The 18,808-nt window shown below is 48.4% G+C and overlaps 1 protein-coding gene across 1 annotated transcript; it reads right to left on the bottom strand.

The window, feature by feature from the left end:
* Window positions 1-385: 385 nt before the first annotated feature.
* On the bottom strand, window positions 386-18,387 carry midn (midnolin). The gene is made up of 8 exons (XM_049717578.2): window positions 17,931-18,387; window positions 16,310-16,541; window positions 14,623-14,710; window positions 14,465-14,527; window positions 6,822-7,355; window positions 6,554-6,677; window positions 6,141-6,464; window positions 386-1,904 (listed from the first exon to the last, which is right to left on the bottom strand). The coding sequence occupies exons 1-8, from the start codon at window positions 18,001-18,003 to the stop codon at window positions 1,642-1,644; spliced, it is 1,701 nt and encodes a 566-aa protein (XP_049573535.1). The 5' UTR covers window positions 18,004-18,387; the 3' UTR covers window positions 386-1,641.
* Window positions 18,388-18,808: the final 421 nt, after the last annotated feature.

The following is an 18,808-nucleotide window of genomic DNA, read 5'->3' as shown; positions in this document are numbered from 1 at the left end:
TCCCCATTGTCCCCAATTTCTTAGTGAAAGGTAAGGCCACTTAACAAAAAGATGAGGTCCCCCCCCTCCCCCCCCCCCCCCCCCCCCCCCCCCCACACACACACACACACACAAAATGGTAATCTCTCACTGCAATCTTTTGGGAGTGCAATCGTGGCGGGGCGCTCGATAATTCAAAGTTCCTCGAGTCTGCGCGAGTGCGTCCGGATGTGATCCACGGTGTCCTGGCGTGAAAGGGGAGCTTCAATGTTTTTAGGTGAGGGGGTGGGGGGGGGCTCCAACTTCATTGTCACATAACAGGAATGTTCAGTGGGGGGGACTTAACTTCATCTGTTCTGATTTGTTGGTAATACTTTCACAGGATGTCTTTTTTTTTTCTCCCCCATCTCCCCCAAATACACGAGTAAAAATGACAAAAAACGAACAAAAGCAGCAGTTTTTTTTTTCCCCAGAAATTCATGCATGTGATCCTCCACCTCTGCTCTTCTTTTTCCATTTCATCGTCACGCCATCCGCATGCAAAGAAAACTCTGCCTGACACTTATTTTTTTTTTTGTGTAGCAGCAAAACTGTGATATGTTCATGGATGTTCCGGTGGAGGCACTAAGTTAACACGTTTATCACATTTTGCCAATAAAAAAAATTGCTAGGATGACTTTAAATGGTTGTGAGGGGTAATTAGTGAAAACTTGGGGGAAGATAACAAATATGGGGGGGGGGCAACATACACTCTTAAAAAAAAAAATCTGTCCCAATGGCCACATTTATGTACACGGTCCACTTGGGTTGCGAGTCGCGTGTCATTGGACCGTTATGAACAACCTTCTGAATGAACGACTGAACGGATATTTATTGGTACCCAACCACAAAGCCACAAAGGGCCGCTGCTTTTGGAAAACAGCGAGAGGAATAGAAATAAAAAATAGATTTTTTTTAATTATTATTAAATGTCATAATTAGCTTTTTTTATTTAAGGATTTTAAAATCCCCCAACTAAAGCACTTTCTGTTCGTCCTTTTATCTCTCTGATCGCTGAGGTTGATATCAATACTTCCATATTATTTCTGCACACGAGTTAGAAATCAAGATTCTGTGCAAATCAACGTTTTGAACTGTTCTATGAAAACCTGAATGCTTTGTGAACAATGCTACATTTTCTTTTCTGCTTTATAAAATAGTATGTTTAAAAAACAAACAAACAAACAAACAAACAAAACATTGAACCAGCCTGTAACAGGTCAGAAGCGGACTGCTCGAGTGAGTTTGGAGATCGGTAAAGAATGCCCGTCGCAATATTCCAAAGAGTCTGGCAGCGTTGCCATTTTGGGGAGGGGGGAGGGGGGGGGGGGGGACACACTGAGGCATCTGGTGCTTGTGTCCTATTGGGAAGTCCACTTGGAGCTCTTAGTCAGTGTACAGAGCGCGCACGCATGAGAAAGTCCAAAAATACCACCACCACCCACGGAATTCTTCTAAGATCAAATTCAAGGTTTCTTCTTGAGTCCAAATCCAAGCAGCAGACAAAGTCCTGTTGCTGTAAAGGATGATGGGATTGAAGTCTGCAAGGAGGGGGAAAAGGGGAGGGGGGAGGTCTTTCCTAGCAATTCCCCCTAAACTTTGCTCTGAGCACACTTCTTCCTCTCAGGCCATGACAAACTCGGACTTCAAGTCGGCCTTGACGTCGGGCTTCCAGACGGAGTCGTCAAAGTCCAGGTCCAGGGAGCCCTCGCTGGACATGCTGCTGTTGCTGTTGCTGCGGCCCGCCTTGCGGTTGGGCAGCCAGTGATAGGGGCCGCGCTGGTCCCGCCGGGCCTTGCGGCGCAGGCGCTTCTGCTGCATCAGTAGCTGCAGACGTTCCACTTTGCAGCGGGTGGCGCGGTTCTCCGTCTGCCGGACTCGGTCGCCTGGGAAAGGGAAGGAGAAATTAGCTTTGGAAACTCACAATAAAATAAAATAAGTGTGTGTATACATTCTATACAGGGCTTAGACGGAAGGTGCATGTAACCACAATCTATTAGCCAGCTCCATTTGTATCTGTCCGGGAATGAAATAATAAAATAACGGGCTCACATGTCGATAAAGCAAAGCGAGGCGGCCCATCGCCTAGCTGCGGCTCCGATCCGGCATCACATATTTGCACGCATAAACACACGCGCGGGGCGAAACGGTGCACGCACAACCAGCCACACACACACACACACCCAGCAACAGCCGCAGTAGCTTTTAACGTGGATCGATGGCAAATTAAAAAGACCTATTGATTAAACCTTAGCTCTAGTGCAGCCATCCATCTCGGGCTCAGGACAACGCTATTGGCTTTCAATAGAAAATGCAAGCGAATGGAAATTGTACGCGGTGAGAGAGACGGGGAGATTGGGTTTTTCTTCTAGTTTTTTTTTTCCATTATGGTTTCCTACTTGCGGCTCATTGACCCACATACACCCCCACCATCACCTCCTTCTTCATTTCCACCCTGCTCCCCACTTTGCATCTCCAGGGATGCTGCTAGGTGGGCCAGTGTGAAGAAGGGCACTGGGGGGGGGGGTTAAGGAATTCCGCCTCCAGAGGCAGAGCAAGGATAGAGGGCGGAGGGTAAAGGATCAGCCGTCGGTGGCAGTTTTCCCAATCGATTACGCTCTCCTTTGCTCTATCACCGTCGGAATGACTTGCGGACCCCGCGTGGGCTTCATTTGCCGTACCCCCCCCGAGCCTTCTTCCTCCGCCTCTATAAATACTAGCCACTGTGAATAGGAAATTTTCTGGCATTGGATTCTGGAAATCAGCATGGATGTTAAATTGGGATCTATAAAAAACAGAGGTAGGGGGGATCCCCTTGATTCAGACTTTTCTTCCATTGCCCTGGTAACTGCACTCTGAGTGAGCCCCCCCTGATTTTCCCTTTTGTCAAAAATACAACAAGCACTTTTCATTCTAAAATGCAAAACAATACAACAAAGAAAGAGTATAAAAGGCAGTTTTTCAACATGCTGTAGGACGTCGACGGCCTTTGGCTTGGCAAGTGTTTTGGGAATGTGCTTGGAGCGCCACCAATATGAGTGCAAGTGTGTGTTGTGTGCAGGCATGTGTGTGTGAGAGACCATTCATCAGCGTCACTACCGGAGCCCAGGGCGGCTGGGCCGGCCGGACACAGCTGGCCACAGGGATCTCCAGTCTATGTTTATGACAGTAGGACTATTATTAGGGCTAGCTAAGAGGGACAAAACATACACGCAAATACATAAACGCGCATATTGCAAACACACACACATTCATGATGGCTGCCTGGCCCAGAGCCTGAGTGGAGAGCTTTGACGTGAACATAATAACCTTGGAGGACCCAGAGAGAAGTAGGAAGTGAATGGAAGAGACAATTCCATTTCGTCCACTTATGTGCTTTGACAGAAGACCAAAAGCTGAGATGGGGAGAAGGGCGGGCTCAAGAAAAAGCTGATTTACTGTTTTATAAAAACTCAACTGTTCTTGCTTGGTAGAACAAAAGAGTTGACATGTTTTGATTTGACAAGACCAAAGAAAAAGCTATATTTATTTGAAATCATGTCTGTAAATTGTCAGTCCTTGACCACAAAAGTTGAATGAATGGCAAGCAAAGTTCTTCTTGGTTGCTTCATGGGCTTAAAGCAGTCAAAAAAACAATCGAAGCAAGGATTGAGGGTTTCTTTAGTACACTGGAATGACTTTAACTTGACATTCCGACTTGCCAAAGACGCCAGCCACCTGGGAAAAACAATATAGTGCTGAGGTAGAAAATGGCAAAATTGGCCAATCAGACGTGCCGCCGATCAAAAAAACGAGGCAAGGTGGGGGGGGGGGCTGAAATGAGCGTTGTGACAGCAAGTGAAAGGCCGCCGACAGCCCTGCAGGGACACACGCTCTTCAATGACTTTTTCGACTTCATTTGCATTCTCCCTTCTTCTCTCCTTGTCGACAATGAAAGGGCACCCGATGTGCTTGACTGGCTTTTCGCTCGATAGCGCCGCGCTGTACTGCGTCACCGCTCGCTGAGCTGGGCTGAGCCGCCGTCGCACGTGTGAGCAAGGGTCTTAGCGGCGGATAACGGGTGCGGCGGAATCGGTTCAAGCCGGTCGGAGCTTAATCGTGGGGACGCAAAGATCTCCGATTCTTCCTCACCCGCCCTTCTCGTCTGGCTTGCCCCAGGGACGCTAACGTGACCTGACAAATCTAAAGGGGGCATGCAGGGGGGGGGTGAAGGGATCCGGAAGGGAGGGGGGGGGGAGCTTTCAGAGCTCTATTCTGTGGGCCTGTGTTGAACTAAGGCAGCTGCAGTGGGAGAAGGACTAAAAGGCAGCCCTATAATCCCAAAGCCCTCCCTTCCTCTCCTCCACAATGGCTCAGCCTGGTGCCCTGTATGCAGCCCCTGTCCCTGGCCCCTACACAATAGCTTTAGCTGGACAGGGGGGCCGGAGGGAGGTCCACCCTCCCCAGTAATGGAATTTATCTAACAATCAGCCTGCCAGGCCGTGAGTCCCGAACTAGAAAAAAAAAAAATCTCAAACTCAGCAACTCCTTTCACCAGTGCTATGAAACCAAGCTTTTAACCAGCCGTTTGAGGCTCGGGCGTGTCAAGCTTTTTTATTTACGCTTGTCTTATCCTCCCCGCACATGAACTTGCAGTGGGAAAGGGTAAAGGCTCTCTGGAGAGACTCCAGCTATGTGACATTTCCAAGAGGTTGTCTTAAGCAGAAGTGCGTACACATACTGCGCAACACACTCGGTTAGTCCTGCAGCTGAATGGAGGCAGGTTTCGGTGACGTGAAGTTAAGCCGTAACGTTAAGTCCAGTAAATCATCCGTCAGGTGTCGGCAGATAAGACTGACCAAGCATGCCAAGTCAATGACTTCCGTGGGACGCCAGGATGTGAGCGACCACAAAGAGTCCAAGGTTCATTGTATCAGTGAGCCACACCGGCTTTGCCTCAGCTGGTTCCCCATTCATATCAGTTCCCAAGAAGTTTTGATGGTGAGCAGGAAGTTGGGGCAAGGCAAAACAAGCTTTTTCTTCTTTTTTTTTTTTTTTTTTTTGCCACTCCCCTGGAAGCCACGGTCAATCCCGTGGGCAGTTGGCTGGGCTGACAGACAGGAGTTAACACCCCTTTGATGAATGACGGTTTTGAGTGTTTTGGTTTTAACAACCCCCTCCAGTGCTGAAGTTCAGAATCAATCTATTTAAAGGCCAAATGAACACAGAGAATGTACAGTATTGATGCACGACACAGGCATGGAAAACGAAGAGGAGGAAGATGGATTTTACAGGCGAGGCTGTTTTTGGACGGGGGGGGAGTGCAGATGTAGAGACGGGACGAGGTTTGGACTAAGGGGGGGGGGGTATTGAGGGAAAGGTCTTTCCTAAGTTAGGAAAATAAGCCTGTGTTATTCCAACTGTTCACTGGACACTTGTGAGGACACTCGGGTTGATATAGGGGGACGCTGGACCGACTGTACATTCCCGCTCAGTCAGCTGCTAAAACTATTCAGCTCGTACAAAAGCAAACATTCAACACCATTGAGCGCATCTCAGAACTGACTTCACCCAACTCCGTTTCCCCCTGACGGGAGATAAGGAGGCCGCCCAAGACAATGCTGTTTTCTCTTAGTGTAACCTTACAACACTGGCTCAATGTTATCTGCTCTGGACATCTGGTTGACACTCGGAATCTGGTGGCTCCGACCGGAAAGGTGCTTTTAAGAGAGAGTCATTTGAACTCCAGCACCTGCACCACCCTCGGGGCATGTGCGGTGTTGAGTCCGTACTAGTTAAGACCTGCACACACCCTTGTCGTCTTAAAGCGGTTGAAGCCTAATCTACTCTAAACATAGCTTTGCCCGGGGTGGAAGGGGTGAAGCTATCTCCTTGGCGCGGAAATACAAGGTGATGCCTGACTGTAAAAGTCTAGAGAGGCTCGTATCACATCTTGGGAAAAAGCGTCTTTGACTGTAGCACCCTCTTAGGGTTGTGTAATTTGACTTTTCTTTGGCATGTTAGCAAATTAGCTGTTGATCAAGAGAATGATAAAGTGTAAGTGAAAGCATCAGCAGGAACCATCTGTGTCGTGAATGAATGCGCCCTTTTGTGTGTCTGCGATTTCATGCGCAGTTACTCACCAGGGGGCTTGCACATGCGGATCTGGCTCTGGCACTGCACCAGCGGATGAAGGGTCGGCGGAGGGCCGCTAGGGTTGCCGGCGGGCACCGAGGTAGCTTTGGCTGAGAGTCCCGTGGCGCCGACCACCGGGGGCGAGGGAGGCGGCGACGGGGACGGCGAACCGGGCGTGCCGCACTGGGTTTGGTAGCGGAGTTGGGTGAGGGACGGTGGCATGCCCTGGTAGTGGCGTGTGGCGCTCAGGAGGTCGTTGAGAATCTGAAGGATGGTACCTATATCCCGCCGGGGGCGCCCGTTGCTGTCCTGGCAGTTGGGGTGCAAAGTGCCTGAGGAAGAGAGGAAGCAGAGTATTGCAGCAATACACTCGAGACGAGAGTGTGCATGTTTATTGCTGGGAGCGATCGATAAATCTCACCTGAAAAGGTCCCTGAAAAGACTCCAGGAGCGTGGTTCACAAAGCTCTCAATGATGGCGCCGGGTTTACGGGAGCGTGCCGAGGAACTCGTGCCACTACTGGGGCTGTTGGTGCTGCAGCTGGCCTGAAACAGAAAAATGGGGGTCATGATGATGCAGTTAGAAAGTAACTCCAAACCAGATCCTGCAAGTTTTAGTTAGTCCTTTTTCTCAGATAACTTGAAAATCCATATTTTCATTTCGTGTATCGTAAGATATTTCAGGCTTACCTCAGGGCACAAAACGGGGGCTACGGGGCTGGCCGGGTTGTGGCTGGCCTGGCCCGAAGAAGGCTGGTGGTAGTGGTGGTGGTCCCGCAGATGATGGGGAGGAGAGCGGAACAGACTCCCGGGGACATGCGACGACGTGCGAGGGGAGCGGGAAGGGGGCGGAGGAGGGGTGGCCGGGCCGCAGTGAGGAACAGACGATGGGGACTGATGGTACATGGGGGGCAGGGACTGGTGGTGTGTGGAGGGAAGAGGGAAGGTTGAGGTGCTTGTGGGAGAGGATGGGGAGGGGCCCGGCTGAGGCAAGTGGGGGTTGTGTGGATGATGAGGGAGTGGGGAGTGCGCTTGAGGGATACAAGGTTGTCCTGCGGGCTGGCCCATTGCGCCATCCGAGTTGCCCCGGGTGATAAGGTGCCTGTGCTGGATCTGCGGACCTCCCGACTGCTGTGCTGCCAGCTGGAGCTGGACGAACATCATGTGATCACCCACGCGGAGGGCCAGCGTGAGGGGGGAGCGGCCAGACAGGAAGTCACTGACCTGTAGATGGGAAAAAATAAATAAAAAATTCAATAAGGACAGAGAATTGTTGCAGTTCAAAAAAGCGAGACGCTCCCCTGCCCGTTTGACTTCCTCTTCTGTCAATGAACAGTGGACAGCCGTTGAAGCACAAACAACAGAGCTTTGAGCTCCCACTCTCATTGAGACACAGACGCACCACATTCGGCCAATCCTGCGATCAATCACCATTCTGTAACACTGGGCTATTTACATGGGCTGGATGAGGCCGGCCGACTGTTGGAAAACACACAAACAGAGCCCACTCTCACTCGCCTCCAACTGCCCTTGGGCGCGCTCTTAGTCAGCAGTGTCATTCAGCGTGAGGACAAAAGCCACCCTTCTCTCTGGCTTAGGGCCTGAAAAATCAGTCCTACGTCCAGGAAATACACCCCGCCCGCCCGCAGGAACAGAATGGACAATTGTCTATGGCGGATCTGGAAGGGATGCCCATTTTTGGAGCACTCACAACACAGGCCAAAATGGCCATGTGTGGAGAGGGGGATTTACTGACCCATCAGTGGCCCGGATGGACACAAGAATTCCACGGTGGACTTGTCACAACTTGGCTAGAGGATTCGCATTCAAAATAACGGCGGATAAATGTTACAGCTCTGACGTATCTGTGAACGGCGCTTTGGAGAGGAGGGGAAAAAAAAACACCAAAAAAAAAAAGAGCAGAGGTGTCACTCTGTCAAGACTTTTGGCCGTGCTCCTGAGATGTTGCCTGGTGGTTAACCCTGTGAATCAGCAGGCTCTGCCCTCAATCACTCGTCTCTCTTCAGAGCTGCTTATTTATTTCTCTATCGACCGTCGCTTCCCTATATTGCCAGGGTGACCTTTGCACACTGGTATCGACATGGGTGTGTGGCAATAACAAAAAAAAAGAAAACAGGGGAGAGGCAGGCGAAAGGACAAAGATGAGCTCACGGCCGTGTTTCAACATTAAGTAAAAAAAGGAAGGTGATTACAATCAGCATACAAGGGAGGCTTTGGGATAAACAAACTCAGCACTTTTGGGGAGTGTAAACGGCGCCTATCAGGGTCTTGTTGATACAGTCCACACCCACCGCGATTACACCGTTGTGGTAAGACGACAAAAGCAGCAGGCCCTGAGGCTGGGTGTGAAAGCAGGGTTGGGTGCCGGGTCTTGGGAGGGAGGGGGGGGGGACTCTGACTGGCAGCTGTCAAGAATGTGAGTATTGCTAGTCCAAAACACACAGCCCTGGAGGCGGGGCGTCAAAATTGATGTTTGGTTAGAAGAAGGTTGGGAGATGGGGTGGAACCTGCGTGAGAAGTCTTTCACCTCATGTCATCACCGCCGGCTCCACCCTTGCCTGTTTGGACGGGATTTACCGGTAGATTTATACAACAAATGCTCGGTTAGATAAGAGAGTTGATTACTAGTTTGGCTTACAGCATAATATTTTTGTTGTCGCTGTTGACTGAAAGGCAATTCGGTCTCTCGTATTTATTTTTCCGAGTTAAAAACGTCTGACTCACCAAAGGGTCTACGACTGGAGTCGCTCGGGCCGCCTCGACCTTTTCGTTAGACAAAACAAATCAAAAGGCCAAAATCAGCAAGCGCGCAAATAACAGAGAGCATTTCGACGGCTATCGTTTTTGCCAAATGATACAAAACGCCTAGCCAAAGTAAATCTTCAGGTGTGCGATTCAGACTGACGCACGCAAGAAGCAGCTCGAGGATGCGGGGAAGGGGCTGTCGAGCGGAACACTTGAAATGGGGCCCCCGTTTCCTGAGGGAGGGGAACCGTACGGGGGTTGCGGAGGATGATACAGCACAGTCTGCTTGCCAGCGGCCACATTGGCGAGAGCGCTCGTGTAGCAACAAGCCTCTTCCAGACGGACAGACTGTGAGAGGGAAACAAGGGGTGGGGTGGGGGGTCTGTTAAGTGTGCGGTTGGGGGAGGAGTTTTTCGAGTGCTGTCGAGCTGGCGAGTGAATGATTCCCAGAGGTTTTCAGCTATAGCAGCTCAGCTCCAGTCCAAACATGCCTGTCTTGCTCTCAGGAGCCCGGCCAAGAGCGAGCCGATGTGGCTGGCTACCATTGACGTCAGTACAAACACCAGATAGAGCCTTGTGGAACATCACAGGCAAACAAAAGAGAGGCTTCTAGGCATGTCTGAAACCCTTCCTCCTCCTCCTCCTCTGTGCAACCTTTATTTCCCCCCCCCCACCGCTGCTCATCGTAGCACACTTGAATTCCAAAGCTTTACAAAAGCAACTTCTGTGCTGGTTTGTTATGAGAGACACAAGAGGAGCAGAGAGGAGAGGCCTCACTCATATTGTTTCCTTTAACACGCAAAAGAGAAAAGTGAGGTGTGTCTTTGCCCGAAACGACACACTGGCGTGATTACCGTTGGCTGGGTGGTGTTAATGAAGAAGCCGTTTTTTTGTTTTTTTTTAAATACCATCGTGTCGGATTCAGGTGCCGGTATTTGGTTTAGTGGGAGGCTGCGGTTGACATATCGGGATGGAAGAGCATGGTGAGGGGCAGCGAGAGGAGGAGGAGGGGTTGGGAGAAGATGGTGAGAGAAAGGGGGGAGGCGGGCGATGGGGGCAGGGTGTCAGGGAGTATTGGTGCTGGTGGTGGGTGATGAAATATTCAGTGAGGATGTGCCTCTGGCTCCTTCCCTCTTTTTTCCTCTCGACATCTCTAGCTGACAGTTTTATTTATTGGGGTCCCTGTGGTTCAAGGAACTCATTTGCAGTCGTTCTTCCTTCGCGCACTAAGCGAAGTGCGGCGGTGGCGATAAGGAAGGAGGAGGGAGAGAGGGAGGGGGAAGAAGATGCCTAGCTGACATTCATGAACAACTGAGCAGCTTTGTGCTGGAGAAAAGAGGATAGAGGCTTGGGAGGCGGAGGGGGGGGTGGGATAGGAGGCTGCAGAGAAGGGGAGGGGGCTCTCCTGCAGGCGTATTCGGGTTCCGATGAAGCTGAGCACCTGTCCAAGTCGTTTTTATTAACCCGACTATCGACTGAGGTGGTTTGATCGCACCGGGAACGCTATTGTCGGTCTTACCAGCTAAAGATGCAATAACGGAAAGGAGACGGGCGGGGCGAGGTTGGGAATCAATGATTTGCATCATGTCCTAAATCCTGAAAGCAGCCAGGGGGGTGGGGGGGCTCTTCAAAGACCCCATTAGGAAGACCTGCATGAGTAATACTGCCTGATATGAAACAAGAGATGGGCAGGAAATAGCATTCATAACGGTGAAATTAAGTTCCCACTAAAGCCACTCCTTGTGGTCACGGATCAAGCCGAGCAGAAACTAGAGCAGCCTCAATTTGAAAAGTGGAGCTCATGGGTTGGCACTGGATGAAAAACTGAAGAAGACTCTAAGAACGGATACATGTACTGGAAGCTTTTATGGACGGATGACAACATTTGGTAAAACATTTGCAGAGACTTCGAAAAAAAGGGAATGGGAATAATAAGACAGTGTTGCATGAGGTCAAAACTGTTTTGACTGACATTCTCACGCATTCCTAAACCGAAAACTCAACCCACATTTACTGGTCCAATTTGAAATCCATTTCTGTCACGGAATGCTCAGTGAACCGAGAGAAAACATTTTTTGTGTAAATAACTTGACCTCATTGGACTCGGTAGTGGTCGTTATGTCTCCCTCCGCCCCCTCGGCAGCTCTACCGGTCACGACGGCCGCTACTTGAACCACAAAAGTGTCGCCGGCGGAATACCGAAACAATGGCGGTCACGACGCGTATAGAGAAATTGTTCTTGCCGCCGTGAGCCCGAGCAAATTAATAGAGGCGGACATTAAAAATGGATGCCGGCCGATGCACAATGGACGACATCCCCCCTGCAAACACACCTTGACTACCCACCACAGTGCCCATCCTCCCTTTTCTCCCGCTGTGCATTAATAAATCACAAAAGGGGGGATTATACAGGTGCAAAAAGAGGCCGTGTGATCATCTTATTAGCGCCATTACCAAAGCCGCCATTTACAGGTGCTGCGCCATTATTGTCTCTTATCTCAAATTTTAATTCAGAATTAGCATTCTAAAAGAAAAAAGAACTCCTTTGAAAAAAAAAAAAGCTTTGTTTTAAATGGTGGCAGGGAAGCCATGCTTAACCAATACATTGAGTCATTCTTAAGGTTCCTGGCCCGCCTGCATCCGAAATCTAATTTTAATGATTTCCAGTGCCGTCAATGCGGCTGATTAACTATTATTCAGATAAAGTGCATGACTGTAAAGGGAAACATAATTGAGCCGTATTGAGAAGGTAGCAACATTCTATTGTGGCAGATCCCACATATTGCGCAACTCAATGACTGTCCAATCTGCCCTTTCGTGGGAGAGAAAGGAAATGGAACGAGGTGGACGTGACCCCAAATGGTGCCTCTTCAGAGTTTTGCATCACTCTGCTCCGAGATCCAATAGAGTGTGAGTTGTCGCTCCCTGTGGAGGAGGAAGTGTGCAAGATTGGGGGGGGCAGCTACGTAACCGACCAATGGCGAAACACGGCCTCCTCCCAAAGCAATATGTTAGCATTCAAGGGGAAATTTGTCAATTTGTCAATGCCTTGAAGGGCTTGTCAGTTAGTCAGGTTCCATGTTTTAAGACGTGAACAAAGAGGTGGCTGCATGCGGGGGGAAGGGCAGCGGGCAAGGGGGGAGGCGGGGGGTGTTAAGGGGTGAGGCCTGCCTGGGTTTTATTCCGACATCAATGTGCATCAATGAGCAAATAGTCCCTCGTGTGCCGAGGAGGGACATATAATCCTCCTCTTTCCGTCAAACGCCAAGATCAATAGAGAGAACGTGGCTGCCGACAAATGCCCAAAATTTGCGAATACGCCGCTTTCAGCGCTCGTCTTTCATTTTCCTAAGAGACATCGCTTTACTTTCTGAACAGGAGCAGAAATCCTCTTAAAAAAATATCCTCCGTGAGCCGTACGTATGTAAGACATACACACTTGACGAAAGCATATAAGGTTGATGAGAGTCGCCCCGGCTGGGCTAGCGTGGCTGCGCTTTGATGGGCTGTCACTAGGCGGGAGCTTAACGCCACTTAGATGTCATGCAGAGAGTGAGGTGGCAGAGCAGGAATTAAAGGCGGTCAGGATTGTCCTTGTCATCACGGTCAAACCCAGGCGCATTTAATTGATAGCTGCTTGGGAGCGTCCTGACTCATTTCCATTTCTGCGGTCGGCCTGTTTTCGCCCTGAACAAATGCGGCTTTACTCCAAAACACGTGAAAATGCGAGGGTTCGTAGGTTAGCGGCTTGCAGCTGCACCCCAAAACACGTTTCCCCGAGGCTATTTTTGGGTGAACGTTGGTATCAGTTATCGTGTCAGACACTTTCAAGAGCTAAGTGCATTGATTGATTTTTGATAGCCCCGGCATTAAAGGGAGTGGGAGGGGGGGGTCGAATGAGAGAAAGCTTTGGTGTTTCTATTCTCCCAATCAAATCCCACCGCAATCCATACCGTCCCGCTTCATGAATTATAAAGCAGAATCAATTTCTTTTGGATAAAAACACACTAAAGAAGCCAAATGGCTTTATTGTAACCTTTTACCCCGCCACACTGCGCTGTTGTTTTGCAATTAGGATGAGCACAGCAAGAAATCCCAGAGAAAGGCACACGCGGAATGACTAATACGCGTTGAAGCGGCCACCCTGGGAATAAAAACAAGGATGACAAATATTCAAAGTTGATGCATCAATTGGCAGTAAAGATAAGCTCGATAGCGCTGTAAAGTGCGAGCAGCCATCCGTTGTCACACACCTACACACATGAAGTCATTTGCTTCTTCTCCGCTACGAGTTCACACGCTCAACACGGCCAACAAAAGTTCACATCGGGGAGCAAAGTCAGGCCAAAATGCGCTCTGATGTCATTTAGCTTTTTTGCAACATGCGCGGATCCGCTTTTTGGAAGCCAAAGGGCAAAACTAGCTTTTGCAATTTCACTCATAAATTGCTAAATTTGCATCTCCTCCGGTTTCAAAATCGTCATTGACGCGTCCGCACGCATCTCACACTTATGCAACTCTGCAAAAGGAAGTCGCCGAGCGTGCTTCGCTTCTCACGCCGCCGCCTATGTGCGCGTTTCGCCTCAGCTGTCGCCATCCATCGCCGAGGTTGAGTCATACCCTGACACGGCCTAAAAAGGCGTACAAGCTTTTCGGCAGAACTCAGAGGTTTTACATCGGGTGCGGTGTGTCGCGCCCCGCCGCCGCCGCTGCACAACTTGCTTTCAGGAAGCTGGCGTCGATCCGACAGTCCAGCAGTTTACGAGCCGGAGCGCACTTCCTGGAAACTTGCTTGTTGTGCATGTGAGTGTTACATGAAAGCATCGGTGGCGCAGCGGTAGAAGGGCTGACGCTTCCACATATAAACCGCAGATGTTACTAGGATACGGGAGGGTGGCGCTCCCCGTTATATCTTAACGCGTGACGCTCGCCGGGCTTGTTTAAGAGGCGGAGATTAAGACAAGCCAAAGAGGCTTGTGCTTTACAGGCTCATCCGCTCTCCGCTGCATTGCTGGAGTGACAAAGCTGCCCCTTGTCACAAACACAGACACAATAACTCAAATCATGTTTTCACGCGTTCTGGTATAATTAGTGAGACCCCCCCCCATGCAGTTGAGTTGTCCTGATAAGGCAGTGAGCTCAACCTGACAAAGGAGCGAATCAGGTTTGTGGTGACGTAACTACAGGTAGCGTGTCAGCAGATGACTGTGTGACTCACGATGCCCTCGTTTATTTTGTAGCCTTGGTAATATGTAAGCTCGGGCAAGGTTTCGCAAACTGCGGTCGAGGGGCTTCAAAATGGCCCGCATGTAAATTTTTAGACGGTTGAGTAATTTTTTTTTTTTTGGTTCGTTCTGCATTAGTTTAGGTGCATACCAACTTGCCAACAAGTACTAAGTGTTACGTCACCGCTGTAACTAAGAAGCCCTAGTTTGCTAATTAGCGGCTCACCCAACTTTACTCAAGCTCAGTAAAAGGCGCTAATCATATGCTGTTTGCTACAAAAGGTAAACCGACCAGGATCAAGTTTACAAAGCAATCAGCTCATAACCAAGCCGACTTCTTACCTGAGTTTCGGTTAAGCTCTCCAAGGCTTGCATTACTGACTGCTCGGGTCTTGATGCTTGAGACTGTGAGGGGGAGAAAACAAGAGAAATAAAAATAAAATCAATAAAATCAATAACACATGTCGAAACGGCGTATGGCTAGGGCAGGCCGGCCTCACCATTAATCCTGCTTCGACGGTCGGTACGAGTGTTAACTTGCTCCCATCGGAGACGCCAAGATCCTGGAGTTTCCCCGAACTTAGTCTGCTGCGGGGTTCAGAGAGGAACGAGATAATTAGACTGTGCTGACAATATCTCTCTTCGCACAAACAAGCATTGCCGCGTCCGCGGGGGTGCGCCGACTTCAAAACCAGTTTGGAAAAAGAGCCGAGGGTGAAGGGAAGTATTGATCCGGCTGTCATATTTCAATTTCGAGTATAGCGAGGCTCTGACAATTGCTCGCAGTGGATATTTGCCGGCGGTTGAGGTTGCTTGCTCCACTGAGCAGCGCCATTTATAAACCAGACGGTTCCTTCCCCAAATATAAAATACCAAACACAAGATATGAATAAGCCTGCTTGATGTTCAATGAAATAAGTCACAACGCTGCCTTAAAAGGGATCTTTCCTTTCCATGTGACATGACGTAATACACGTGACTGATAGGATGACGCTTGCGATGGGCAGCTGAGTGAAAAGCCAGCTTGACCCAAATCTCACCCTGTGCTGCTGAACAAAGACCCCCGGCACCCACTTGCTAGCTGGTCTACAGTTACAAGGGCAGGAGGGGATTTAAAAAAAAAAAAAAAAAGAGGAGGGGGGGGGGGGGGGGGGGGTTCATTTTAAAGGATGATGTGATTACAATGGGCAAGGGTGGCTATAGGCTTGAAAAACAATACGTACTGTTTGCATCTTGGAAAGCCTCCTCCTCCATGGTTACTTTTTTGCAAAACACCACCTGCGCTTTTGTTAAACCCCGCTTAACCTGGCCTTCATTCATTCATTTAGCCGCTTGCTAATACTGCAGCGTTACGCTTTCGCTTCACTTAGAACGACAAAAAGCCATCTAGGCGGCGCCCACCCTACCGAGCCACTGCGACGGACACACATAAGGGCATGACTCACCCTTGACATGTAACTTTATAAGATCGGACTTGTGTAAGGTTCCTGACATTGACTGTATACGAGTCACCCACGCACGAACATTATCAATTTATTCCGGCCTTTCTGTTTAGAAGGTGGGAGGGCTCAATCAATGCGTCGTCCCGTCAATATCATCTCAAGTGACCGACGCGTCCCCTGTGTATAATTGTGACACATAACATTGCGTACACTTGCACAATCCAACGCTCAGGTTTGATATAATAAATTTAGGACTGCAGCGCAGTGTACCGAGTCCTCTGAATATGTCAGAAGGACACAATGCGTGTTCTTCAAAACTCATCTCAAGGGGCTTCCTTCAAATAACAGATATTGACTGACTGTGCAAGACAAGTGTCAGTTTTATGCATGTTGTGAACTATGTCACAATTTGGGAACTTTCGGCACAAATCTATACTATTGGTCGCTCCACGTGCAGGTTTTACTTTTACAAATTATTAAGTGTTGAAAACGCCTTGCTCCTTTGCTGTACGATCACTTAGAACCTTTCTCCATTTCAGTTTCAGACCTCAGATGGCCATAGTAAAAATGCAATGGAATAATTAAATACATATTGAATGTACTTGGGCTTTTAATACAATTGCAGGCCCACGAGCTGTATGTTTCGCACCACTGCTGCCGATAGTTAATTAGATAAAACTGGATGGATTTTTCCTGCTCAATGATGTATTAGTCATACACACACAAAATTAAATAGTGGACTCACGTTTCTTTGTGCAGCAGGGCGAGCCTCTCTTTGGGTACTTTGAGCCGCTGCGACAGCCTCCTCTTCAGCCCGTCCACGGTCTCCTCCTGGGGCAGCGAAAGCTCGAAGCGGGTGCCGGTGGTGGAGTGGATTTGCAGGTTCATGGAGGGCTCGGCGGGGGCGGCCTCGCAGGACGAAGAAGCCCCGCGGCTGGTGCAGCTCCGGGCGCTGGGATGCTGGTCCATCCGATAACCTGTGGGTCGCGGGGAAGTGGAAGATGAACGGTGGGGGATGATGGAATCGACGAGGGAGAATTTGGAGGTGAGGAGGACGAGGAGAAAGCCGATCCGTGGCTTAAGTGTTCCCGCAGCTAAATGCTACATAGATGGGTGAATGAATCGCACAAAAAGGCAGACCGGTCCACGTCAAACAGAAGCACGTATATTCCTCTCAGTTTTACAAGTACGTTCAGCTTCGATACACGGCGACGAGACGGGCTTAACTCGTACCCACGCAGGCTCCCGTGGAACATGAGTGACAATGAACGTCGTGCACACAAAAAGTATCCCAAAGATCCAGCCAGCGTCGGCTCTCAAGCCAAACCCCCTGCACGGCGGACCAATCGTGAAAGAGCTCACCCGGGGCGAGCCAATAGGGGGCGAGGTGTACACCCACGTGGAGGGAGAGCGAGTTAAAATCCATTCATAATAAATGACAGCATAGAAGAAGCGAATGTGGAGTACAAAGCTCTAATTTCACCACATTTTGGACATTATAGATGTTTTTTTTTAAACGCATTTCCACCATATCATGTATTCTCATGCAGGTGGATACTGTTTACGCTATAAAATTGAATCTGATTTTGCATAAATGGGTGCAGCTCTGTTTACACAATAATTTTCCTCTCCTCGCATAGTGCATGAGCTCTGTCAAGTTGGCAACACTAAAATAGAATTAAATATTCCTATAAAGAATTATAATGAGAATAATAAGTTCATTTATTTGCATACATAAAAATACTTGATATTTACGTGATTATCCTCTAATTTTATATCGTAAATATAACTTCAATATTTACCTTGTACCAATTTTAATTGCTTATAGCTCTGTTTATTATGGCATCAAGTTAGCCTTCTTCCACGTTAAAAGATCTCGATCGCCCCCAAGTGGCCACAGAGGAGTTACAAATCAATACCAGTAGGTTACTCACTTTTCTTTCGTAATGGCATAAAATTGGTACAAAATGTCTTATCACTCAAATTATGAATAGAGACCATCAATATTTATTATTTTAATGTTTATAATAAACAAAACACAGTATAATAATGTGCTTTGCTGTGGTCACTACCACAGCACGAAAATCAATAATGTGCAACTTATCGTTTTAATTAACACTAGCCGCCCACTAATTATATATTTTGTTTTACTGTAACAGCCTGACATTCACCACTGGATCGATACGAGCCGTGTGGTGAAGTTAATAACGTCCAACACAATTTACATGGGACTCCCTTGACAACATGCTTTATTATCGATCCTTCATTACCGGTCAATACGACAAGCCACCGGCCTCTGTAATATTTAGGACGGAAGAGCGGAGGAATGTGATGTACTGCTTATTAAAAAGGTGAAAAGTACTTACCGATGACCGTGGCAAGAACCGCGAAGCTTCGCGTGGAAGTAAGAGGTCCAATTTGTTCCCCCAGCTTTGGCATGTAAGGTACGAACCGAACAGGTCAGCAGCGAATTCCCAATAAGGAATGTGATCGAAATGAATTATCCACAAGGTGGTCGAAGTCGCTTGAGCACGTTGCTTCTGAAGCTATCCAGTCAACAGTGCCTCGCTCTCAGTGTCAAGAACGCCCGCTCGTTGCTGAGTCGCCTCTTAAAGAGACTCTTCTCGGATGTGATGTCACCAATATGATTTTTTTTTTTTAAAGGTGGACCCGTCCTCCAAAGGTCACCGTTGCGACGTTCTATTTCGGTAAGAATGTTCCGAGGCAATGGCGAAACATAAAAACAAATAGTTTACCGTGTGACTTAATGACTGACTTACGCAAACGTTGTAAATGACACTTGTGAATCACATTGCTTGTTTCCGTACGACCTTAAGCGCATTCAAATAAATAAATAATCGTGCCGGTAGTGTCGGTGGGCTGTGACGTCAGCAAGGCAGGTAACTAACCACGCCTCCTAGATACAAGGTACATTTGTAAACAAACTCGTCATATCCAGGAACTCGACTTGGAATGCCTGGAAGCGATACTTAAATAAAAGTTTCTTAAGAGAAAACAAATTAAAGTCTGTTCTTTGAATAGTTGAGTTAAATTAAAATATCAAATATTAAGTATCAAAAGTGTTTTTATATATATATTTTTTTCTTTAGTCATAATTTTATTTGGTCAAAAAAAAAAATCAGGTTTTATTTTGCACTAACATGTGAGTATGGATGTAAAAGTGAGCATTTTACTTGTAAAATTAAAAGATGGCAGAAATATAAAATACGTTTACATGAAAAAT

Source organism: Syngnathus scovelli, chromosome 10 (genome assembly GCF_024217435.2).
Source record: "Syngnathus scovelli strain Florida chromosome 10, RoL_Ssco_1.2, whole genome shotgun sequence".
In the NCBI taxonomy this organism is placed as follows: Eukaryota; Metazoa; Chordata; class Actinopteri; order Syngnathiformes; family Syngnathidae; genus Syngnathus; species Syngnathus scovelli.
Note: the sequence above shows the minus strand (reverse complement) of the source record. Positions and strands in the feature narration are given on the sequence as shown.